This window comes from Mytilus galloprovincialis, chromosome 4 (assembly GCF_965363235.1).
Source record: "Mytilus galloprovincialis chromosome 4, xbMytGall1.hap1.1, whole genome shotgun sequence".
In the NCBI taxonomy this organism is placed as follows: domain Eukaryota; kingdom Metazoa; phylum Mollusca; class Bivalvia; order Mytilida; family Mytilidae; genus Mytilus; species Mytilus galloprovincialis.
In genome coordinates, this window is record NC_134841.1 from 66,934,689 (window position 1) to 66,962,023 (window position 27,335).

A 27,335-nucleotide genomic window follows, 5' to 3' on the forward strand; every position below is an offset into this window, starting at 1 on the left:
GAAGTTTATTATTTTGTATTGCCATCATCATATATGTCATATAATCCAATAGAACTGGAAGCAGATCCAACAGCGAATGCCATCGGTTGACCTGATGGGGACATAGTCTCATCCATATACCTGAAAAAGAAGAGAGATTACATATTGAATTGTACACAAAAATAATCACAAAACACGCAATTGTATAATATGTATGTGTTATGATAATAGATAAAATCAGGTATGTGTACATGTTATTAACCATGTTTCAATATTTCAATATTATTCTTCAAGTATCTAAAGAAAAACAGCATTATCGACGAGTAATTTCTAGTTTTTGGTGTAAATCTGGTTCCTTTTTTCATTTGGGAGTAGGGAGTCAATATACTATTTTGAATGATATAAGACACTTTTAGTATACCATAATGTTTGAAAGATTTTCCAGAATTTGATTACAAAACAGCAAAATTTCAGCTTTTAACAAATCTCTGGTCAAATTGATTCTATTTAATTTTATAACATGACGTCATCATACACTGCTGACATAAATATCTGGGAGAAACTTCTCTGGTGGCTCCAAAAATTTTGCTCTTTTTCACACTTACTCCTAAAATATCCTGCACCTCCTGTGGTTTCAAACTACTTCAACGTTTAAACAATCTTTTTTATTATTATACAAACAACAATACGGGAACATTAAATAGAACTTTTCCAGTTGGAAGGCAAACGCCTGAATCTGACAGATAGAGGTCAATTTGTCGACAAAAAAAGAACCCGTATGTAAAATGTTTACGCCCACAAACAGCGCCACCTATATTTTTTTCTTCGTCGTTTTTGAGCACGATGCTCCGTTCTTTAGGGAATTAACACTTTAAATTAAGTGAATCATACAATAGTAAGTATAGAAAACATATTTGAATATATATATTTCCATGATTGACTATGTATGATATGCTGGCAAAGTGCAATGGTCTTTAATTTCATATTGAAAAGGAGTTTGTTTCGTATGTTAAAATGGCGGATTTCAATGTTTACATTTTTTCATGAAAGAATAATCTGACACAATTTGATATCCAATCATTTATTAGCAATTTTATAATTGTTTTGTGAAGATCATCCAATTAGATTTACCGTTATAAAGTGGCTACACGTTACCAGCCATCGTTACATAACCACGTTGTTTTTTCAGAGGACTCTTCACGGAAGGTTGTATTAGCAATTTTGTTCAGAAAAAACTCATTTTTGTTTGTAATATCGCCATATATTTAGCTCTTGTAACACCACACACATACTTATAACATCTACGAAGTATCCAGACGTGTTTTGTTGTCAATTTAAACACAGATCTGTGGAAATTTAACCGATTTAGGTCCTTGTTTATCAGTTTCCAATACACGCGGCCATCCCTTTTAAGTCAACATGTACATGTATTTTCATACGTTATTGTCCCTGTACACTGAGCATTACCTTATTTTTTAATTGTAACAGGCATTAGATTGATTGATTGATTGATTGATTGATTGTTAACAATAACAGTTGGACAATGCCACATATCACCAATTGTAGCTTGGTACATAGTGGAAGGGAGCCAGGTCCCTGTAAACTTTGTGGCACACATGATCACACGAAGCGTTATGTTCATATGTGTCAGAAAAAGGATAGACTACCTGCATATTATAAATATGTAAAGGAACACCATTCTATAGAAGATGATGATTGCATTTGCAGGAAATGTGATTTAAAGTTAACAAGGGACAGTCGTCTCTTGAGCGATGATTTTACACCCCCTACTAAACGCAGAAGTGTAGAACTCTGTGATAGTGCAAGTAATGCACCAGATTTTTCTGGATCTATTTCAGGTTCATGTTCCACTTTCAGTGATTGTGCAAGTGTTGCACCAAATCCATGTGTCTCTATTTTAGGTTCATGTTTCCTTTCAGCTTTACATTGTGATCAGGATTGTGATATATCATGTAGGGTTGCTTCAGTTGAGCCCCACAAGTTTAAGAATTGCTTTAAAACTTGGGACTCATCTCAGCAACCCCTTCCCCATTCCAGTGATGTTAAGGTTACATTATGTGAGCATCATTATAGAGAGTATCAGAAATGTGTTTATGATATAAACTGTTGTATATGTGACAAATCTTTGAAATATTCTAAAAAGTTTGTTAATATATCTCCAGATAAACATGACCATTTCAACCTGTACATTACAGAAGAATTAAATGTTGAAAAAGAAATAGAATTTGAAAGCATGATAGTATGTTTGAGTTGCTATAGATCATACAACGTGTTTTCCAAATCTACTAATTTCACATTAATTCATGCACAGTCTGATGGATTTTTAGTTGATTGTTTACAGGAGTTTGATGAGATTGATATTAAATCAGTGGACGTCACAAACATTGATTTATTTTGTTTCAGGATGATTCTGGCAGAAGTTGTAAACAAATTTTTGACATATAAACCACTTTTACTTCAGTCTTTGTACTCAGAATATTGTGGACATGTCTCAAAATTGTGCAACACTTTGAACATTTCATTAAATGTTGATAGTGAAAATAGAGCTAGGCATGATATTAGGTGGATTTTTAAAATGCTTAAGTCATGCCTAGGCTCTGCACTTCACTATTGGGTGCCAGAGGGTTTGAAGACAGGTAGGATGGTATATAGAGTAGGTACAGACTTCATGCGCTGTGCACATTCACAGCTTCATGGTCATAAAAAGAGTATTGATGAACTTCAAGCTGTGAATAAGGCCTTGCAGATTAAACTTGATGACTTGTCAGAAAGTTTACAGGCAATGAAGAAGATTGAATGTCTTGATGAAACATTAAAAATCACTAGACAGTGTATTAAATCATATGTTTCTTCAAGTGTTAATTCTTCTGAACTGCCTGATATTAGATGCTTTGATGTGCATGATGAGATACGGAAGCTTGACCCTGTTCTTTGGAATTTCATTTATAGACTTACTGCAAATGAAATTGAGGAGAAAGAATTGCGCAGAGATGTGTTTAATTCATGGGAAAACAGCTATTTAGGTATAGATGATTCATGTTTGAGGTTATTTCCTAGGCTTTTTATTGCTAGCTGCATTTTTAATGCTCAAAGTTCTAAATGTGGTCAACCCCTTCATTTGCTTCTAAGTGATGTCTTGGACAAATACAGTGGTTCTTCTACAGAACTTTTAGCAATTAGCAATCGGCTAGGTGCAACTGTTTCGAAAGAGTCGTTGAGGCGTTTTATTAGTAGTAGGTGCATTCAGCTTGATAAAGAACCTAATTTGTTAAGTTCAGACAGTTTCACTGTTGCATCTTTTGACAATTTGGATAAAAACCAAAAGTATGCTATAGTTGGGACAGGAGCAAACAAATCAGGTTTTCATGGCACGACTATTCAAGCAGTTACACCTAAGCCGAGTGTTAAGCATGATTTTACGTATGTTCCAAAGCCATCTGAGTCTGATGATCCAGATCAGAGTGCTTCGGATACATGTGTAAAATCAGTATCTAGGAGTATTCCATCTGATTTGATTAAGGCCTTAAGGGAACCTGGAGACAACATTGGTGAACCTTCAAACATTAAAGTAAATAGGTTTACTCGGTTATCTTTAGATGATTTTTCCATATCTGAGGTAGAGAAAGTTGCGTGGGATAAACACGTGTCAGATTTGTCTGCGTACTGTTTCTCTAAATCAGTGTTGAAAACAAATCATATTGTAGTTCCCGGACTTAAGGCTTATTTAGCATATGACTGCAGCCAGACAGAGGTTTCTGAGTTTCACTCAATTGCAGTTTTGGATGAAACCGCCGACTCCAAAGCTACGGTTGAGTTGACACTCAATATTTTGTATGGTAAGTTCCAGGTTGGAACTAAGATCAACTATTTAGTTGTAGTTGGTGATGGCAAGTCTTACGATATTCTTATTAAGCTGAAATCTGAATATGGTAATGCACTAGATTGGGTTTTGCCATACCCTGGAGATTGGCATATTCTGAAAAACCTGCTACCAGTGTTTATGAAAATTTACTATGATGCCGGTCTAAAAGAACTAGCTGTGAAGTTTCATCACGGGGCCACTCTGAAGGTGTTGACAGAGTGCACTAGATTTCCCATGACCCATCGGTTTTTATCACATGTTTGGGAAGCCATGTTCCGATATCAGGTAGAGTCTTTCATGAGGTCACACAGGTCACCGGGTGTTGCTTGTTTTGATAATGATTTTCAGAAAATCATTTCTGTCATTTTGGAAAGTGCTGACATTACAGTCGGTAGAGACTGTAATGGGAATCTTGAAGGTGATATTCAAGATTTCAAGGTTTGGTCTTCTGTTTTGGAACAGAAGGATAGATTTTCTATGATGTTGCAAGGTGTACAAGTCGAATTTGATGAATGGCGTAAGCTATCAAGTGAAAAAAGCGAGACATTTCGTTTTTGGGATACTTTTATTCATGTAGACTTTATGGCATACCTTGGTCTATACCTTGCCATTAGGGAACAAAATTGGGATTTACGAAATGCCTCGCTGAAGAACTTGGCTTGCCTTTTCACTGCTTTCGACAGGCATAATTACATGCGTATGATTCCTTATCACTTTGCTGACCTACTTACATTCCCTGTTGATGTCATACACCATTTTAAGGCTGGTTGCTTTGTAGTGTCTTTGTCTGGGGATAATTTTTTTTCAGTGGCTCTTGATGAAGCTCATGAGATGGAGATCAACCTAAAGACCAAAAAGGCAATAAACACCTTCAGTTTGCCTTCATTGACTGCCATGACATATTATCTGCCTTACAGAGCTGAATCATTGCATAATCTGAAGGTGCAGTTAGATATTGAAAGTGGTCAGTCAGGTAAACGCAAAGAATTGTCTAAGTCTTACATTCATAGTGAAGAGCAGACGATTTTCCAATATGTGGAAAATTTGAAGGTTTCCTCACTATTTGTTGACGATTTGGTAGGTGGTCTTCATCACATATTTACACACACCACGGCTTCTAGTGACCAGGCAGATTCCCTTTTGAGGTACAGGTATTATGGTAGTGAGGACATGAATAATTATATTCAGTGTTTCTTGATCAGGGTCCCAGATATTTCAGTTAAGCAGCCACACAGGAAAAGGCGAAACCTTAAAACCTTTTCTTCTCCTAAGGTCACTGTTCATAAGCAGAAGAAGGAGATCAAGGATAACAAGACTGTGATCTCTTGTTTACGCAAGCAAATAGCTTTTTCAAAACTCTCCTCAGAACCAGTTTCTGATCTGGATCAGTTTTTGGCTTTGCCTAGAGCTATTTGTGATGCGGAAGGCATTCCCATGAAAGGTCAGAAGTCATTGTCCCTTCATCATTTTAGGTCACGCTATCCTGATGCATTCCTTTCTGCTTTACCCACAGAGGCAGGACTTACTGCAGTTATACTGGAAGGCATGTTTATGATTAACTCCAACCCAGCCCCTCAGCATAAGAACTTTGGAGATTACGCTAAGTTTATATTTGACAGGTGGATTGTTAGGTCATATAAGCAGTTTTCTGCTTCAGAAATCCATGTTGTGTTTGATCACCCAAACAGGCATGGTTGTAGTCCGAAGGATGTGGAGAGGTCACGAAGAGATAGTAGTGTTCAGACGTCTGATCCTACTGTGTTGAGTTCAGTAATACATACAGGTCTTTCGCTGCCTTCCAGTTGGAGGTCTTTTCTAGCCAACCGTGAAAACAAGAGAAACTTGGTGAATTTTTTGTCCTATGAACTTTTAAGACTAGCATCGCCATTTTTCATAGAAGGTTCGTGTACTGTCATTACAGCTGGTGGTTTTGATGACGACAACCATGACAAAGCACTTGGAATCTCTTGTCTTCACGTTGGCATTGTAGAGTTTGCACAGCTGTCTGGGAATCATGAAGAAGGTGATACACGGGTTTGGTTACATGCGTCTCAGGCAGCTGCCAGTCGAGTAGTTATTTATAGTCCAGATACAGACACCTTTTTCATTGGTCTCCCTATTGTCAAGTCTCTAAAGAAGTCTGTTTTTGTACAGACTAAAGAGACTCCCTATGAGAAGACTTTTATAGACATGATGAGCTTCATTTCACTTCTTTCTCATGACCTCTCACTGCAAGGTATACATCATATTGAATCGTGCATTCAGATGTTATATATTTGCAGTGGGTGTGATTTTGTGTCATTCTTCCATGGTTGTGGTAAGAAAGCATTTTTAGATGGCTTTTACCAGAATGCACAGTTTATTGCAGGTGATTTGAACCTTTCCACACACGATGAAACAGGGCTATGTTCATTTTATAGATTGGTAGCATCAGTATATTTTGCTAAACATAGACCTGCTTTTCGGCCATCTGCTTCTATTAGTGAATTATATAACACTATTGAACTGGGTGACGGATTAGAAAGTCACACAGCATTGGTTAAGATTATACGTGAGCATATGTGGGAGCGTATACAATCTGAGGATAATATGCTCCCCAATTCAGATGCTTTACAGCTTCATTGGGATAGAAGTTGTTGGGTTGCCAAGTACTGGAAGCAAGCATTTGACAATTCTATGCATTTAGAACCCATAGACAAATCTGGTTGGATTATTAAAAACACAACTGTATCTGTAGTTTGGGATTCTGATGTAAACATAGATAAAGTGGAGAAAACTATTAAGTGGTACACCAAGGGTTGCTCTTGCAAAAGTGGCTGTACCACTAATAGATGCAGTTGTAAGAAGTCTGGTTTTAGTGTTGGTGGTTATTGTGGTCCAGGTTGTAAGTGTCAGAACTGTAAGAACATTGCTAGTTGTCAAAATGAACTTCCTGAGTTGTTTGATGAATTAGAATGTTTTTCTGATACTGAGTTAGATGCTTGTAGCGATATTGATTCTGATTCAAATTCTGATGAAGGTGAGGATGAAGTGCAAATTGCCCCTTCTCACCCATCAGAAGAGTTTCAGCAATATTGGGATACATTTGGATTTTTAACAGGTGAACTAGTACCAGATCTGTAAATCTGCCGAGTATTTGTTCTCGCCTTACAATTGATATTCATTTTGTTTAAAAACCCTTCCAATACAACCATGCCCTGCTGTTTTTATATAACACTTTCATTTTTAAGTTTAGTCCATTTTCCTAGCACGATTTGGTCTATTGACGCCTTCCAGTCCGTTAAAGAATGTATTGATTGATGTTTAACACCACTTTAATTACTTTTGGACAGAGGAATTTTTATGGCCGTCTTTTCTGGTTCGTACAGGAACCTGCAGAGAACCACTGATATTCAGAGTCAATTAAGTATATATGTTGTCCATGAAAAAAAGATGAAGCATACTGTCAGGTGTTTTTTGCAAGTTACATTACAGTTTGATATCAGTAACGTTTCTGTCAAGTTTAAAAAATTAGTCCTATTCTGTATTCAATAATTTCTAATGAAGTGACTTCCTTGGAAAAAGTGTTTATAATGTTGCAATTGTGAAAGATTCAAAGGCTTATATCTTATGTATCAAGTTGGGAAAATGAACTTATTTCTATTACTATTCCAATTATAACAGACTTCTTGCATGTATTGGTGACCCTATTTACTTCTAAATTTTATACATATTAAATAGGAGATAAGGTATGAATGCCAACAAGACAGCTATCCTTGTGCAGTGGATTTAAGCAACTATCAGTGTAAGAATGTCCTTCAACAATGAGCAAAGCCCCATCTGTTCTATCATTCTTATTCATTTGTTTAATAACTCCATTCACCTATCCCCTATATCCACTCCATTTACCTATTCCCTACTCCACCCAACCCTTATTTAAGTACGCAGCAAGGTTTGGTTGTATCTGTTGTGTTTTTAATATGGATGATATGTAACGGCTGTATGGTGTGTTTCTGTTAGTTCCATTGTATCAATATGTATGTAACAGATAATACAGTAAAAATTGAAATACACTAGAATCCAGAATCCCCTAAGTACAAATGTCAAATCAAATATCTATCATAATGATTCATTTTCTAACAACTACAATGTTTGAAATTGACGGAGATTAAGGACCAAAAATCGATGATCTTTAATATATATAATAACCAGAGACAGTATTCCACATAAAAAAACTTGGTATAAAGCCATGATAGCCAGTGAGACAGTATTCCACCAACAAAGATAAATCCCTATGTGGTATATATATTATAGCCATTGAGACATCACTCCATCAATAGAAATGAGATGATTTTGTATATTAACCAGTGAGACAGTATTCCACCAACAAAGATAAATCCCTATGTGGTATATATATAGCCATTGAGACAGCACTCCATCAATAGAAATAAGATGATTTTGTATATTAACCAGTGAGACAGTATTCCACCGACAAAGATAAATCCCTATGTGGTATATATATAGCCATTGAGACAGCACTCCATCAATAGAAGTAAGATGATTTTGTATATTAACCAGTGAGACAGTATTCCACCGACAAAGATAAATCCCTATGTGGTATATATATAGCCATTGAGACAGCACTCCATCAATAGAAATAAGATGATTTTGTATATTAACCAGTGAGACAGTATTCCACCGACAAAGATAAATCCCTATGTGGTATATATATATAGCCAGTGAGACAGCAGCCCACTAATTTGTGCGAAGAGGATTCTAAACCCTAATGAATTTCAATTAGTACTGTAGCATTCTGTATATCCAGTACTTGCAACCACCTTTAAAATGAGTTTATTGAATTATGGCCAAAACCCCCTTATAAGTAATGGTTTTAGATTAATGTAAATGATGGAACATGACTAGTTTTTAGACACATTGACAAGGGGTGAAGGGAAGGGAAAAAATAATTTACATTATCATATTAATTTCAGTTATTTTATTTTTCGATTGGAGGCTAGAAATGACCATTTATACTGTTGTATCTGAGAATTCACATCATCTTAATTTCTCATTAATTTTCTTTAAATTTATTCCTTTTTGAAAAAAAATTAAAATCTGGTGTTACTGTTTTATTTTTTTTTATAATTTATTTTTGTGACAAATTTAAAATTATATTATATATTAATAATGTAAGAATTCCTAAAGTCTAAAATTTAATTTTGCAAGTATAAAGACTAGTATTTTAAATAACTGTTATCTGCTTATCTAAACTATGGACTCATGGTTCATAAAGTTAAAACGAAATGTTTTTTACATACTCTTAATATTTTATATTATCATACATTCTTGTACAAATGTATTAGGTCATTTTCTAGTGTTCACTTTAGATTGCTACTTAAACAATGCCCTTTATTTAACTTTCTTGTTGTATACACTTTTCAGGTGTATTCAGGGTAAGCATAAATATTAGTTAATTTTTTATAATTTTTTCCAAAAATTATGAGTAATTTAGATTTAGTTACTGTTCAAGCACCAAAGAAACATAATGTTCTGGTGGTTGGACATAGTTTTGTTACTCGGTTGGGAAATGATGTTTATACCATTCCTTCATTAAGACCTGATTTTGGACTTGATCAGGCTGAAGTTCACTGTCTTGGTTTCGGGGGGGTGTTATCAGTACCCTTATTAAAGATGAGTCAAGGAGACTGAATGGCAAACTCCGTAGTTTTCGACCAGAAATGGTGATTCTACAGATAGGTGGTAATGATATTGATCAAGAAGATTATCATCCACAGGTGTATATGGAGTCTGTGAAGCATTTCATCACAAAGCTTCAAACTGAATACCAGGTACAAAAAGTTGTTTTGTGCGAGATTTTTCCTCGTCTTAAAGTCCGCCACACAGATGTTGACTTTTACAATGAGGAAAAAGACAAGTTGAATAGAGAGTTGGATGCTCACTATTCAGTTAGGCATGCATCACCTGATGTTGTTTTTTGGTACCACAGGGGTGGTGTAACAAGTTCAGCCCGTTATTTTAAGAAGGTTGATCGTGTTCATCTAAATGAGGATGGAACTAAACGTTTTTACTTTAGTATCAGAAGGGCTATTGGAAGTATTTACCCATTGTAGTTTAATCGCCCTTCAAGTTTTAAAAATTTCTTACTGTCTGCATGTGCCTAACTAAGTACCTGGGTTCTTCTGTTACGAAGTTTTAGTCTGTCATATGTCTATTTTCCTTGAATTTGTAAGGATAACTATATTTAGAAATTGGTATATATATATATATATATAGGTTCCTTTTAATATGTACATGTCTATATTTGGTATATTGAATGATAAGGGCTACTATATTTGGTGTACTAAATGATTATGGTTACTATATTTGGTATATTGAATGATAAGGGCTACTAAATTTGGTATACTGATTGATTATGGCTACTATATTTGGTGTATTGAATGGTAAGGGCTACTTTATTCGGTGTAATGAATGGTTATGGTTACTATATTTGGTATATTGAATGATTAGGGCTACTATATTTGGTGTACTGAATGATTATTGCTACTATATTTGGTGTATTGAATGATAAGGGCTACTAGATTTGGTGTAATGAATGATTAGGGCTACTATATTTGGTGTATTGAATGATAAGGGCTACTTTATTTGGTGTATTGAATGATTGTAAGGTGTAAGTTTTGTTTGGCATGTTTCATCCCAATGTGACTTTAAACTTGTAGGGTTCAATGTTTTGTTTTTGTTTCTTTTTTGTATATTACATTTGGGGCATTAAATGAGGAAGGAATACATGTATATGTCTGGCAGGTTTCATGACTTTTTTCCTTGTTTATTGGTCAATGATAATTTTTCACTGATTTGTAAGTTTATTAGATTCTGTTTAACTATATTTGGTGTATGTAATGATTTACAGCTCTGCAGCTTTGTGATGAAATGCCTTGTTGATGAAGTGTAAATTACAAAAAACATGCAATTGTTCAATATTTCAATTAATTTTAGCTCCTTCTACAAAATTCTGATTTCAAATAACTATTGAATAATGAAATATTTATAATAAAAGTAAAAAATAAATCATTTTACAGGGAAAATTTAACTTTAGTGTCCGTATCTTAACACCTTATCCTTGCAAAAATTTTAGGTCATCTTTAAATGATTTAATGTTAATTCATTTTTAAAACCCCTTTCAAATTATAGTAGGTAAAGGTCATTTCCCTTTTCATAAAATCCAACAAATCAAAAGAAAGACATCCCTCAATTTGAGGTTATTTTTTTAATTATATAAATTAAGTTATTAAGTTATCTAATTTTCTTTATTATTTTTAAAATATTTGTTTAAATGATTTTAATTCTGTTTTAAAGTTACTTGAGAAATACATGAAATATGGGTTGGCTAATACAAAAGAAAAATTATTAGTAAATTTTTTACTATTTAAAAGTAAATCTCGTTAAACTGCCATACATCTTCATGGAGGGTGGTAGATCATTGTCTACAAAGTTTTTCATGTCGTTGGGAACAGTTTAAAAAAATTTCATTTTATTTTTATTTAATAATTATTAGCTATTTATGGGTTATTTGAAACTTATGACTGACGAACATTTGAAGAAATATATGGAATAGATGGAACTTTGTTGTTATTAAATGTAGTGAAATAAAAGGTATCGTCCTGAACATGCATAAAATATTTGCAACTGGACGTAAAGCAAACAATAATCAGTTATTAAATAAAATGTACAACTTCATGGAGAGTGGTAGATCATTGTCTACAATGCTTTTCATGTTGTTGGTAAAACATTTGAATTTCGTTGAAGCTGAAATATTCTGCGTTATGGTATTACTAAGTCCATCATTAACTTTTATTGTGTGTAATCTCAATAATTTTAGGGCATACGAAACAGTTACAGATGTGGTAATGTTCACTGTAATTAATCGCTAACAAACTAATTTGGCAACATTTGGAAAAGATTTTTTTTAAACTTGAGCAAAGAAGACTTTCAAATTTATTTTATATTAATTTGTTATTATATTTTTAAAACAAAAAGTGTTGATATGTTAGCAAAGGTTAGAAATGTGGAAAAAAAAACAGAAATTCTATCCAAAAATTTGTGCATCATTTTTTTCATTTCAAATTTAAATTGACTGAAGGGGTAAAAGATCTTAATCAAACTTTCATCAAAATATCAGTGCGAGTTAAAACTGTATAGTATGTCCTTTAAGTTTTTCTGTACCAATTTAAGGTAAATATATATTGGAAGATCAAACTCTTAATGTTCTTTATTTAGGAATAAAAATTGACCATTTTAGTGGATTTTCAGATGTTAATAAAATTCAAGCACAATTTTAAAAATTCATATTGGTCTTTCATAGTTTTATTAATGTTTAGGAAAGTTCTTTTGCTTAAATTTTTTTGCTCATTCAAAAAGTGTTACTAATGATTTTGCTAAAGGAAAGACAATTCCAGTAAATAACTTATTTTTAAGAGATTTGCTAATTGTAATTGTACTCCTTAATTCCAATCATTTTATCAAAAGTACAATGTTTTCCTCCTTATTGCAAAGACTGTATTATGCTCATTTGATAAAACATTGTTATCTTATGACTATGGAGGGGGTTGTAGATTAATAGTTATTGTATTATATTTGAAGATTGAGTGTTAAAAATATTGCAGATATATGAAATCATTATTTTACATTAATTCTTAACTAAAACTGCCATTCCAATATCCCTTTTGATGAATGAACAGTAACTTAATGATGATTTTATTTTCAATTCTTTAATTTATGTATCAGAGAAGTGGAAATGAAATCATATTTGGTTATTTTTATCACTTTGAAGTTGGTTTTCAAGGCGATACAAAGGCATGCTGTTTCCGGCAGGGTAAACAAGTTTGCGATAAGGTCAGTTAAGTTGTTAAAGTTGATAAGGTCTCCTGTTAAATTTTGGGTAATGTCATTAAATGATAGTGCTATACCCCATTTATTTTATATGGATCTTATTTTTTTACTTTTTTTCTGAGTTGTGGTCTGTTCATTTTGGAAAAAAGGGACAAAAGAAACTAGAGGAACATTAGAACCTATTAGTCCTTGCATTGTAAGTCAAAGATAAACTGAGGAATCTTGATAAAAAGTAAAGGACCTAAAGGCATACAAAGTCCAACATAGAAAACAATACACTATGAACCCACATAAACTCCACCAAAAAAATTATGGTGATCTCCGTTGCTCTGGGAGGATATTTAAGCAGATCCTGCTCCACATGATTATAGTTTTGTTAAAATTTTAAGATTGTGTGGAAGTCAATAATATTGTTTGCAGGTTCCCAGCACATTCAATTTTTTGGTGAAGATATTTTGGCCTTTTTCACACATTCCTGGTCTGTTTTCTTGTCAACATTTGCTGAATTTATGTTTTTAAGGTCATGATAATATCTGGTTTTAAATGGTAAAAATTGGTCATTGATATTTGGATCTTTGAATATTACTTTGTTGAATACTATATTTAAATTTTAAAATTTGTATGTTAGTATAAAAAGAATAGGCGAGACATTTCTGTAGATACGTCAACAGCTTATGTTCTGTTAATTGGTAGTCTTTACAAGCCACTTCAGTCAGTCCAACATGCAATGTACATGGTTTTAAATTAGCTAAAATGAATGAGTAAAGATGGAGAAATAGTTTATTTAAATAAGGACAAGTGGTATGATTGTGAATCTGATTAAGACTTTAGACCAATGTTTAAATGATGTGAATGTACAATGTAAGCAACTAAAGGTCACCTTCACAGTGAAACCCATACTGCCAGTTTGGCATGCAAAACAATAAACATCAATTTATTTACGAATTCAAACAATCTCCCATGTTCTTACTTGGAACAGACACACTTTGTTAGTCTTGTATGATTTTTAACTTTAATTTCTTGTGTATAATTCATAGTTTAGTCCATTATCACTGTACTAGTATACATATTTTTTAAGGGGCCAGCTGAAGACCGCCTCCGGGTGCGCAAGTTTCTCACTACATTGAAGACCCATTGGTGGCCTTTGGCTGTTGTCTGCTCTATAATCGGGTTGTTGTCGCTTTGACACATTCATCATTTCCTTTCTCAATTTTACATAAAAAGTATGGCAAGTAAAATGATTGTTAACCCTCAACACCTGGAGAGTTTTGATTTGGTGAACTTTACAGATTGCCTGATTGGTACCAAGCACAAAAACAAGTTAAAAAACATAGTCATGCATGGTCATTACACATAAAAAAGATATAAGAAGATGTGGTATGATTGCCAATAAGACAACTCTCAATTCAAGTCATAATTTGTAAAAGTAATCCATATCCATTATATGTCAAACATGTAACTGATTTTAATATATAACATTGACACATTTTCAGGTTATAATATTTAGTAAGTCCCATTTAAGTTTTCTTTTGAGGTGAATGTGCTTTCTAATTGTATCCTGATGAATACAGGGTATATCTAATATAGTGTAGCTTAGTATCTAATATAGTGTTAGATTAGTAACTTATATAGTGTAGCTTAGATAATCTAATATAGTGTAGCTTAGTATCTAATATAGTGTAGATTAGTATTAGTTTTTCCTTGGCTGAAGCAATATAACATAGAATTCTTGTAGTTTTCCTCTTACCTGTAGATTTAATATTATAGAACTTGTTTATTTTGTTTTTGTTTTTGTTGCCATTAAACCACACAACATAGTATTGCTTATGCTCTATTCCTATTACTCTTTAACAGAATAGTTGCTTATTTTAATGTGCATGCAAATTATATAGCAAAGTGTTATTCTTGCTGCATACTAATTTTGTAACAGTTCTTTTCTATTAACATACAGAATTGCTTTTGCATGCAATTATATTAGAAAATAAATATCACATAAGTTTACCCTTTCCTCTACGGATTTTTTTTTAAAATAATTTGATTTGCATAGGATTTTTAAAATTAAAAAGATTTATTAGGTTTATAAGATTTAAAGTAGTAAATTTATACAGTGTGAAAACACATATTCCATCAATGAAATTCTAGTCATATATTCATGATATACTTTTTATATTAGAACAAATTTTATTAATTCTGATAGATTTGTCCTAGGTAAGATGTTTCAAATTAGGCATTAAAAAGGCGTCATTATGGAGTAAAGGTGGTTGCGTCAAAAAGCATCATTATGGAGGAAAGGGTTAAGTGAAGTCATTGGTAAGTGACTGAGTAATCATTTGTTGATAATATCCCCTGTTGTGACAAGATTTATTTATTGTGGTTAATGACTGGCTGTATATTTTGTTGCACATCAAATACATGTACATGTACAAGTTGCTCCCTTTTTTTCTTCATCTTTTTTTCTTATTAATTTATTGAAACATATTTCATTTCATGTATACTGCGAGGATGCTGGAGAGGTGTAAGAAAAACAAATATTTATCAGTTTATTTTTTACTTATTTGTTAGTTCAGCTAACTTTTATTTCTTTTTATGATTTACTGCTTTGCTTTGTTTTTATTATTTTATTTTCCTTTAAAAACAGTATTAAATAACAACATAATTTGGTTTAAATTTAAAATTGCAGTACACATGGTACAGTTCATTTATATTTGTACCATTTATTTAATTATAATGCAATAACATTTAATTTTTATTTAATTATTTAATTTCCCAAAAGCAGAAAAACACATAGGATAAACTTTTCACAGACCCTTTTTTTTTATATTCATAATTGAATTATAAATTAAAAGCAATCTCTGCTTTTGCTTGAACTTTTTAGAACTTTTGAATATTTTAATTTCAGAAAAAAATATCACTAACTCCTTTTGCCATTAATGTGAATTGTTAATACCATATTGCATTTCAGATTTTTCTTCATTTTTATTTTTACTTTATTTTGCATTTTTTAAATCCATTTCTGGCTTTTGGATGTTTGAATGTCTCTTAATTTAAAGCCAGCAGTAGAACTTGTACATCTGATATAGTTTCTAATCTAGAAAGATAATATAATAAGAATGTTTATATTTCTGTTCACATCAAATAATGTTTTATTGCTTAGATATCAATATTTACCAACTGTCTACATTTTCAATTTGTAAAGTACATAGATTGGATAAAATTAAAAAAAAAGTTCTTTTCTAATTATAACACGAGTTCTGCTGATGAATCAACAACCGAAATTGGATATAAATCCTTTCTATTGTTGGATCGCTAGAGGGCGCTGCAAGGGTACTGCAGTGTATCCACCAATAAAACCGGTGGGCGTGTTTATTTCTATATTTTTTATTTTATTTTAAGTGAAATACATACTTTCAGTCTGACTTTTTGGTTTGAAATCATTTATTCATTGTTGGCAAAAATTCAACAACTATTCATTTTAAGGCTGTTGTTTTCATCAGATTTTTTCTTTATTGAAATTGTTACCTTAGAAAAAAGCCTATCATGTCATGAATGTAACCTTTTCTTTGCAAGTCATTTAAAAAACCCTGATTGTTTACTATTTTCATACTGTCTAGAAATAATTTAAAAGGCAGCATTCAACCACAGAATCTCTAGCATAATTGTTAATTCTCCCCTCTTAACAATTAAATTTAATGAATATATTATTTTTATGTTTGAAAATTTTAAATCTAATTGTCTGGAGTTTAGGGAAGTTCCTCTCTGTCTTATAAGATTTATAAATTTTGGAAGTTTTTATGAACAAATGCAATATTCAATCATTTCATATCCATGATCTATTTTTGTGTAATCAAAATTTATTAAATTTAACTTGATATTTATTATTTACTAAAGATTTAAAGAAACCCCGACATATTTTTAACTGAACTGTAATCATGCATCAAATTTTACACAGTTTTATTGAACTTGCACTTCACTTCCCTGTACGTTGCGTGGACCTAGTTATCTCCCTTTGGTCTCCGCTTCGCCACGAATAATCTGACACAATTTCGTATCCGGGGATTTTATGATCTATAATTCATAAATGAGATGCAGAAAATGGTTTTACTTCATATTTTATACCCCTCCATACGTTACCAAACCTATTTAAGAAATGATTTGGGATTTTCAGTTGACCTACGTAAATTTTCCAAAAAATATTTCAACTTCCATCGTTGTTTTAGCATACTTTTGTAACACTTTTTATAAATATGTATACATAATAATAAAGCTTATTCATTCAAGATTTGGATCCTACAATGTTTAATAAGTACGAGTTGCAATAAGACTATACGAGGTAAAAAACCACGAGGTGTGCACGTTCACAAAAAAAACGGTAAACTCTGACCTTTTATCACGTGACCAATGTCTTGAACTTAGACGCCATTAAATCGTTTGCCGTTCAACTGTTCATTAACACAAATTATATTTAAAAGAATAAAATGAAATAACGTAGAACCAACTCTTAAATATAAGAAGATGTGGTATGAGTGCCAATGAGATAACTTTCCATCCAAGTCACCATTAGTAAAAAGTAAACCCTTATTTGTCAAAGTACTGCCTTTAACACGAAGCCTTGGCTCACACCGAATATTAAACTATGAAGAACCCCCCCCCCCCCCCAAAAAAAATGGTGTAGAAATGAACCATCAAAACAGGAAAACCTTAATAAAAGCATTAATTACATACCCAACATCAGTAATTAAAGCATCACCAGCTTGGTTACTGTTGTATAGATTGTTCCATGTTTGACTGGTACCTCCTCTACGATGTACTGACTGGAATGACAAAGCTGTACCCACAACGTTGTACACATATATAAATCCAGATCGTGATGCTGTTACCATTACTGGGGCGCCATTAAATGAACCGATATCGAGAGCTGTTGGTTCAACACCCTGGAAAAAAAGTTATTTTTGAAAGAAATTCAGGACAAATAATAACAAAAAGTATTTTCTCGTACTTTGAAATCTTGCGAATATCTCAGACTACATTCAGAAAATATTTAAGTGAACAACAATGATGGCTGACATTAGAACTTGTGTTACAGTACGTACTAAGGATCTTGTTATTCGGTTCATAACAAATCGTTGTCAAACATAATTATATTTAATTTGCAAAGTGATTTTTTTATTAATGGCACATTCTCTTTTTCTGCAGAATTATAGTCTTTCCATTATAGTTCAGCAAAAACTTGTTTAAGTCTGACCTTTAAAAAAGTAAAGAACGCAACACTCGATTGGAGGGCACTAACCTAGTAAGTATCAAAAAAGTATTTTCTGGACAATACATACTCGCTATAGTTAATAGTAAAGATGTGCCTTCAGTACTTTCTAGTGTGAAAATAGTTGCACAAAAAAAAAGTTGCATTTTGTTTACAAAAATAGGCGCTCGTTTAAAAACAAAACCCATTTACATCACCGGATAAATTCCTTTATTCTCAAATTAGATATACCATTCACATATTTCTTTCATGATGATAGCTTTGTGATTATACAAAAAAATGGAGAAGGGCTATTACCATGTTTTAATAACAGATCGGATAAAAACCAATGCAGTTTAGTTATATTTACATAGTCATCTGATCTGAGATCCATTTCTCCTGATGGGGATAAGTTTACATTGTTAGTCTCCCCATTGAAGGTGATTGGATATTTGTTCATAGCTTCTCTCTCTAAATCATCTCCAGTATCGTATACCCGCTGGAATGTTACAGAATTCCACATGGCAACACTACGACCACCAAAAGAGTGAGGATATTGTATTAGTTGTTGGTTGTTGTTCAGACCATCGTCAGTACCAATGTGTAAACGTCCTGTAGAAAGAAATTGAGAAAACATGAATTTGTAGTTTTCTTCTCTCATTTGTTTTTGTTCACTTTTAATAAATATCATCTGTTTCATACTGGTAAAATAGGATCTGTGATTGCGAATTGTCAACATTTCTTTTTGCCTCTAAATCCGATCATTTTTTATCTTTAATTTATCAATATTTAATTTCAGTTACCAATCAAACAAATATTTATAAAATGTTTAATTACCCAATTCAAACATGGTATAAAAAAAGATGAAACCGCATGAATTTTATCATAACGAATTAATAAAATTGAGAATGGAAATGGGGAATGTGTCAAAGAGACAAAAACCCGATCATAGAAAAGACAACAGCAGAAGGTCACAAATAGGTCTTCGATGCAGCGAGAAACTCCTGCACCCGGAGGCGTCATTCAGCTGGCCCCTAAACAAATATATATACTAGTTCAGTGATAATGGACGTCATACTACACTCCAACTTATACACAATAAACTAAAATTAAAAATCATGCGAGACTAACTAAGGCCAGAGGCTCCTGACTTTGGACAGGCGCAAAAATGCGGCGTGGTTAAACATGGTTTTTTGAGATCTCAACCCTCCCCCTATACCTCTAGCCAATGAAGGAAAGTAAACGCATAACAATACGCACAGTAAAATTCAGATCAAGAGAAGTCAGAGTCCGATGTCAGAAGAGGTAACAATAGAAAATTAACAAAAAAAGTTATTTACTATTATTTCATGGTATAAAAACCTCAGGATTAAGATTTGTTCGCTCTAAAAGGAGAAGTTAAAAATCCAAAAAAAGTATAAAGCTGAAAAGCTTTTAGGACCCAAAGTTCCGAAATGTTTTTGCAAAATTCTAACGTAATTTAATATAATTTATTTCAGGAAAAGAAAGTATCCCTACCTAAATCGGCATCATTATTAATCTTTGCTAAGACATCAGCTCCAACTAAAGCTTCATCTATGTTTCCAGCTAAAATCAAATAAGATATTTTAATTAAATGTGCAAGAGAAATTGCAGCTCTACAATCAACTCATCATAGATACAAAATTTAAAACTGTACGCCAGACGCGCACCTAGTCTACAAACCACTTATCAGTTGTTGTCCATTCAATTATGATCATCATGGTCCAACTTGAAGTTTTGACTTTTAATTCTGTTTTCTTTCTTGTGAGTGACGTAATTTTGTTTTACCATTACAAAGCTATCATTCTGATTATTGATCATATTTCCACGAGTAAACCGCCGGGCAGGTGTCTCAATAAAGAATACTCTTCGTTCTCAAATATCTGTTCATCCTACCAGTTTTAGTTTAAACAGTATTTATTTATGAAAAATTACCAGAACAAAATATTACAATGTTACACGAAGTTCGAATATGAGTCAGTTTAGAGTGCGGTTCAGATACCTGTTAACTAATGCTAATTTGTAAGAGGGATTTTTGGTATTTCAATTCTCCGGATACTTATAAGTAAAAGGGACGGTTAAGTAGAAAGAACCTAGTAATTCATCACTAACTTCTATGATAACTAGTTCGTTGTCTAAACAGTGATATAAACATTTTCATCGTTGAAGGCGTCTTGATGTCTTTTTATTTTCCTGAGTCGTTGCAATTGATTACTCTCACATTGGTGGATATCCCACATTCATTTTTATTCAAATGTCAAGTAATTTCAATAAATGACTTAAAGATAGGGAAACCTACAATTTCTTAAAGCACGTGCCCTCATTCCATCTGAAAATTCGTATCCGTCATTCGCCAAGGTCCACTGTTTCATAGCACCGGTATTAGCAGTAAGTAGGTATCCCTGGCCATTGATAACACCGTATTTAAGATCACGTGGTTGATAAAAAGAATATATGTGATGACGTTTCATATTTGGCCCTGAAAATATTAGAATACAACTATATTAGTACACTTTTTTTTCACTAATGGCATATTGCTTAATTATTCATTAAAATGGAATTAAAACATATGTACAATGTATCAATCTTGATGATTTTTTTAATATAATTATTTTATATTTATTTGTGTATTCAAAATAAAATGTTGACTTCTAATTATTTTTTTAGGGGATTTATTTTTGTTATAATTAGTCACTGATCCATAGCATTGACGTTTACCGTGCATTCATTTAATTCGATTTGTATCTGTATCTTATCTTAACTTATATGTGCGTTTATTAGAACATATTTATTATATATTTGAATGGTAAAGGTCATTGACATAAGCGACAAAAATAGAAAAAAAACACAAATTCACCTCCATCTCTGTCGCTAGCATCCATATCGAAACTAGTCCAGTTTTTGACACCGAGGGGATAAATATCTATGAACTGGTTATTTGTCAAGTCAAACTTAAGAATGGCATTGTTTTCCTGCAATCAAAATGTATGATTAATATTACGAAATAACGTTAAAGGTAAATTTACAGGTTTTTCTGAAAAATACAATGTATCCTTTTCATGGAAATTATATTTCCCCACCAAAATCCTTGTCAACCTACACAAACTCGTCCAGAAAGGGCACGAAAGATAGATAAGCTATAGCCACTTGACGATAAACAATACAGGCACCGTTAGTATAAGGTTTATTTATAGACATGTACAAGTACATGTATATTACATTTGGATTGAGTTTGTTAGGATGTTACATTGTGAATTTCTAACCATATAAACAAGCCACATATCTCATCAATCACAAAGCATTGCAGGAATGAAGTTCTGGGAATTAAACTGTTACATCGACATATCCACTGTGTTTAAATATTAAGACAGCAGTAGTTTACCGATGAAAAAATATCCTAAATCAATAGAGAAGACAAAATCAAGGTTAAAAACCAAAATTTAGGAAATTGCATGCACATGTACTAAAAACGAAGTGGAATTGGATAGGACAACATCTTTATTAAGTTCCTTCAGCTATGCATGTATTCCCATCATGCGAATGCAAACTCAGCCAAACTTTCACAGTCGGAAGACTGACACTATGTATTGGTCAACCAATTCAAAATGGTGACCGAAAATGCATACATGTAGTGTCGATTTCAGAAGTTCTTCCTCATAACACTGTTGGAGCATTATTGTGTAAGGAGCACCACACTCCGATTGATGCAGTATGTACGGTGTGAACATACACGAGCTAAACGTATTAATTGAGATATATAAACTTCATATGATAAGCCGGGTAGTTACTACTGAGAAATGTGAACATGTTAAAATCATCATGTATGTCATAGAATTTGGATTAAAGTCGTTACTTTGTGTCAGTATCGAGGAAACGTTTCAAGATATGAAGAAAGCTTCCTGGTTATGGATGTACTCTTAATCTTAACTTCAATGGGATATATAATGTACATGTAAGCACACATTGCTATGTCGATAATTGAGTGACAGCTGGACATCAGCAGTTTATATGAAAGTAGAACTTTGCAAGATGCCAAATATTAAGTCTGGAATCTTAGATGAGGTTTTAGAACCCAATTGAAACCCTACTTCTGTTGAAATAAAAATCCACCAAACTCAACAAATATGCTGTCGATCAAAAAGTTCAACATTTTAATATTATTTGGTGTATTAGTTGTTAGCATCAGTGTAATAAGAAAATAAGAAAATGCCTGTACAAAATCAGGAATTTGACAGTTGTTGTCCATTCGTTTGATGTGTTTGAACTTTTGATTTTGCCATTTGATTAGGGAAATTCCGTTTTGAATTTTTCTTGGAGTGAAGAATTTTTTTTTTCATCACTAAGTAAGATATATAGACCGGTCGATCCTGTTCCGTTAACGATACAATCATCCAGCAAATGAACGAGATTATTTCATTGTTGCATTGGTTTTTAAATGAACTTAAACAGTTAAAGGAAAAAAACAAATGATTTAAAGGTCTATCCGGAAGGTAAAAACTGATCTGTTATACCGGTGTATGATAATTACTATAACACATTTTTTTGAACTGTTATGCGTAAACACTTACTTGTAATGATATGTAAGCATATCGACCAACGTCATCAATAACAACAGATTCTGGCTCTAAATCTTTAGAAAACGACCCCTCAATAGGAGGACTAGCAGTGCTGTCTCCTCTGAATACGTATCGTACACCCTTTGAAACATATTCAAGAACTCTGCAATCAATGTAGATGATAAATAGGACATTTAAGTAGAGTGTATTTGTCCTTTTTAAAGACGTTTAAATATAAATATATTCAAAAACAAAAATAATAGAATAAAACATTGTTTGAATTATTAAAATCATTAGTTGCTATAACATGCACAAACATGGCGCAGTCAACGAAAATGCAAAAAAAAAAAAAAAAAAAAATTCCTGTAAATACGAAATTATTCCCGATACTGACACATTTACTGAAACGTGCACAAGACAAAAATGTTGATAACCTAGGACTTTGCCTCATATAAACCAACATATAATAACCATTTAAATTCATGTTGACCGCGTTTTGGTTATGCATATGCATTGCTGTTCTTTATAAAGTACGACGTTGAAAAGTTTCCAGTTTCTTAATAAGCGCTTGATGGGGTTCGTGTTGCAAAGTTTCCATTTTTCTTTGTAGTGATTTGTAGACTGTTGTTTGTCTTTTTATCGTTTTTGCTTGATTGTTATGAAATTCCCTGGTTTCTGTTCGATTTGTAACTTTTGACACTTTATTTGGTATCTTCAATCGCTTTCTCAAAAACGTTCCATTATTAATGCCATTATGTTCATACTTTTTCATTCTCAAAACTGTACATTACCTGTTATCAAAACTTTGGAAATTGACGTTAACCTCTGGTGGAAAACCTTGGTCATTTCTTACAATAATGGTCATTGAACCCTGTGGATCATTTACAACACCATTTAGAAGTCCAAGTTTTCCTTCGTTCACAACCACCAAACGTGAACAATCGTTGTTGAAAGCCATATCTTTTGGGTATGAACCAGCTATAGAGCAAAAACAAAATCAATAAAATTAGCGGAAAATATTCATTACATATATAATACAACATTTCTATTTTCTATCTGTAACGGATTAATATTTTTCGTTATTCCGATATATTAGGTGATTTGTTCTGCATTTGGAACAGTCATCAAGTTTGATGGTTGGTTGATAATTTATCCTTTAAAGATTCTGGATTATATATATACCACATTCATTTAGCTATGAAAGCTTCAGAAAGTTTAAGTCATGCAAATACCTCATTCCTTTTTTGAAATGACATGTTTACAGTCTTGACTGCTGTAGTTTATAATGGTATAACTTACTTAATTTTTTTTAGGTCAAACCTACCTGCTAGACGACCAAGCATAGTTAAGGTATTATCATTTTTAGTGAATGGTAAAAATAGCTCTACATGTCCAATAGACACCTTATTGTTACTGGCAATTGAAACAGCTATCGTGTCTGAGCAAACTTGGACATCTGTAATTTCACCATCTCCAGCACTATTAAATTCATGTGTATAACGTATGGCTGGTGTGTCCGGATCTGTAAGCTCAATTATGTGCATCAAATTTGTACCAGTTCCTGTGAAAAGTACATATCAATGTTGTCATATCTTTATATATATTTTGCGTCTGTGGTGTTTAAACACTGTTTGTTTGCTTTTAATTCAATAATTCTAATATTAAAAAAAAAAAAACAAAAATTCCTAATTTGTTTACCAAACTAAAAGTAATAATATCTGCTGTTTCTCAGCGACATATATTGATGGACGTATCACAGATAATCATAATAATGTACGCTGATATCATCCGTATGTATTAAATCAGAAATTTAAATAGTGTAACTGTAATCTATAATGCGGTCCAATTTAGATATACATGTAATGTTAGGTAGTTCAGATCTTCCTCTGACCTTACTCAATTTGACATGTTTTGTAATTTTGCCCATGTTTTCCTCTGCTTTAATCTGAAATGTGTTTTTGAACGCACACATGGTTTCCTTTCTCTCTTTTTAACATGTGTTGATGTATGGTGTGAATCAAAATAACAAAAAGAAAGGTTTCTCCTCTCCATCCATACTTACCAATAACATATAACATTCTAGTTGGAGCATGATACCTGGCTTTTGTAGCTCCATTTCTCCCAAATCCAAATGTTCCGGCAGTATTGTATGGGAGTCTGACGTATCCTCTTTCTCGAAACTGTAGGATACTCAGCACGAAAGGTGTTGATAGAAGAAAAATTATTAATGACCTCATGATTGGTTACCTACAAGAACATATCAATTTTCAATAGTTTTTAATATTAAACCCTATGATTTCAAATCACAGACAAGACTAAAGGGATCTGCTGGATCGTAATTGATAAAACAGCAACAGTTTGGTCCATCGTTTTAATTAATTGAGAATATCCACACTCTAACACCCACACACAAACACATACGCAATCAAACACACGCAGATAGAGAGAGAGAATATATACATAAAACACAAGATGTTTATAAAAGTTATTTCTTCTTCAAATATTACTTTGAATTTAAACTTTTTATTCTAAATGGGATAATTATGAAATGATAAACTGTGTTTTATTCTTTTTATGTTTTCAGGAATTCGGCTGTTGTTTTTCACTTGTGTGGGCGTTTGATTTCGTCAATTTTTATTGACCCTTTTTTCGATTAGAAATGGGGTTCCTTATATGTTCCACCATTTTCTACATTTGAAAATGCCTGTACCAAGTCATATGACAGTTCTTGTCCATTCGTTTTTAATGCGATTTGTTGTTTGATTTTGCCATGTGATTATGGACTTTCCGAATTGATTTACCTCTAAGTTCAGTATTTTTTGTGATTTTACTTTTTGCTATACTTTACAAAAGTAATAATGGAAGAAAAGGATCGTTTACATAAGTACTATTTTGAAACACGTTTCTAAACCTACACCTTCTAGAAAATAATAAAATAATAATACTTTAAATAATTTTTGAGATTAGTAAAAATGTAGATGTATAATTCTTACCTAGTTAGTTTGTTCTAACGATATTCTATAGCCCAGGAAAACGGTCACCCTTGAGACACGACAGCTTGGTTGTGACCTTATTTTAAGTAAATTTAGGCACTATCTGATAAAGATATACATGATCTGACCTCATATAGACAAAATTGCTATCAAAATATTATAAAATTCTTCATTGAATATATAACTGACTGAGGCATGCTCAAAACTGGTATTTAATACAATTGATCGTGCATTGACCTAAAGGAGATCGATTGAGTTTCTTATAAACAAGGCATCGACTACCAAAAATGGGTCATTTTAAGAAACTTAGATAATATGTAAATACATGAAATGACTATTTTCCTAATGTCATGACGGTTCGATGTGCTTTTCTTGATTTATCTTCATCAGGAAACTAAACACTGTTATTAAAACGTGTGTGTGTGTGTGTGTGTGTGTGTGTGTTTCATCAAACTATATCAGTCAATTTAATGCACATATGAGCTCAAATAAATATACAATGCAGCAACTTTTTAACTTGTTATAATCTAAATTTGTAAGCAATCACTTGGGGACCAGTTCATGTAGATATATTATCTCTTTGTGTATTGAAGTCAAAGCATACTTGCATAGCCATGGCTACAAAATATGGGTATATATATATATATATATATATATATATATATGACACGTTCAATTTTTGAAAAAAATCCAAAAATATATTTGGTAGTAAACATAGTGTTTTCTAAATGCATTTTACTGAAGAACATATGTATATAACATGGCAGATTGGTTTTAATTTGAGACGATTACAGTAACTATGCTAATCTAAGTTCGAATTTGACATGAGCTTAAATCTTGTTTAACATGTATATATCTACTTCATTCAGACGATTTGCAACGTGAATGTGTCAGTTATTTAATTGATCTATATTTGACTTCAGGTTGCCGTCAGTTTATTTGAAGATACCAGTAGGTGAATCAGTTCATTGTACAATGTGTGACAAATAAAGAACTGAAACAGATAACGACCTTTTGTCAATAAGTTACTGTTCTTTTATCATCCCTGTGTGCACATGCTACTTGTTTGGTTTATAACTATTTTGATCTAAGCGTCACTGATGAGTCTTATGTAGACGAAACGCGCGTCTGGCGTATTAAATTATAATCCTGGTACCTTTGATTCAGACTAAAATAAATGGTTTGAATTAATGATGATGAATAATTTACGAAGGGCTTTTCCTGTATTGATAGTTTTTAATAAGAATGCGAATCTGCGTTCAAAATATAAGGTTCACTTAAGAGAGTTAATAACGGAAATGTAAAACTCTCTTAGTTCGACTTTACTAGGGTGACAAATATAAATCAGAAATATCAAAGCATTAAGTATACCACAACTCAGAAATAGAAAAAGTTGACAACGCAGTAGATTTAAAGCAAATTAACAAAGTCAAACAACAGTACACAAAACACAATATAAAAAACGGAAGACGAGGCAGCACAAACCACTGTAAAAACTGAGTGTATCAGGTGTGCCGGAAGGGCAAGCAGATCCTGCTCCACTCGATTTTTCCTATTGTGATTTATAATTCTTACATAAGCAATAATAAAAAATCGAAAATAAATGCTGACGAACTGACTGTTCAGAATGGTACCATGATTTATTTATGATTTTCGTACGCTGCAAACTAGACAGCAAAGATGAAAAATAGGAAATCCCTTCGCCATAACAGGTTACCGTGATCTATCCTTTTCAATTGGTACTCTATTAAACCTAATTTCTACAGAATTTGGTAAAATAT

General features: G+C 32.5%; 1 protein-coding gene across 1 annotated transcript; it reads right to left on the bottom strand.

Annotated features, from left to right (window-relative positions):
• On the bottom strand, window positions 1-25,744 carry LOC143072760 (mesenchyme-specific cell surface glycoprotein-like). Its single transcript, XM_076247855.1, has 11 exons — window positions 25,555-25,744; window positions 24,624-24,808; window positions 23,886-24,122; window positions 23,353-23,539; window positions 22,574-22,724; window positions 20,863-20,977; window positions 20,305-20,484; window positions 19,503-19,571; window positions 18,355-18,596; window positions 17,471-17,679; window positions 1-120 (listed from the first exon to the last, which is right to left on the bottom strand). Exons 2-11 carry the CDS (start codon window positions 24,796-24,798, stop codon window positions 9-11), a joined length of 1,677 nt encoding a protein of 558 aa, XP_076103970.1. The 5' UTR covers window positions 24,799-24,808; window positions 25,555-25,744; the 3' UTR covers window positions 1-8.
• Window positions 25,745-27,335: the final 1,591 nt, after the last annotated feature.

What these genes read in the sequence shown, in the direction of transcription:
- LOC143072760 (XM_076247855.1), bottom strand. Translation starts at nt 24,798, where the DNA reads ATGAGGTCATTAATAATTTTTCTTCTATCAACACCTTTCGTGCTGAGT. An exon ending in TAGAATGTTATATGTTATTG is followed by an intron (nt 24,123 to 24,623) that starts GTAAGTATGGAT and finishes TACTTTTCACAG; the next exon opens with GAACTGGTACAAATTTGATG. An exon ending in ATGCTTACATATCATTACAA is followed by an intron (nt 20,978 to 22,573) that starts GTAAGTGTTTAC and finishes TTTTGATTGCAG; the next exon opens with GAAAACAATGCCATTCTTAA.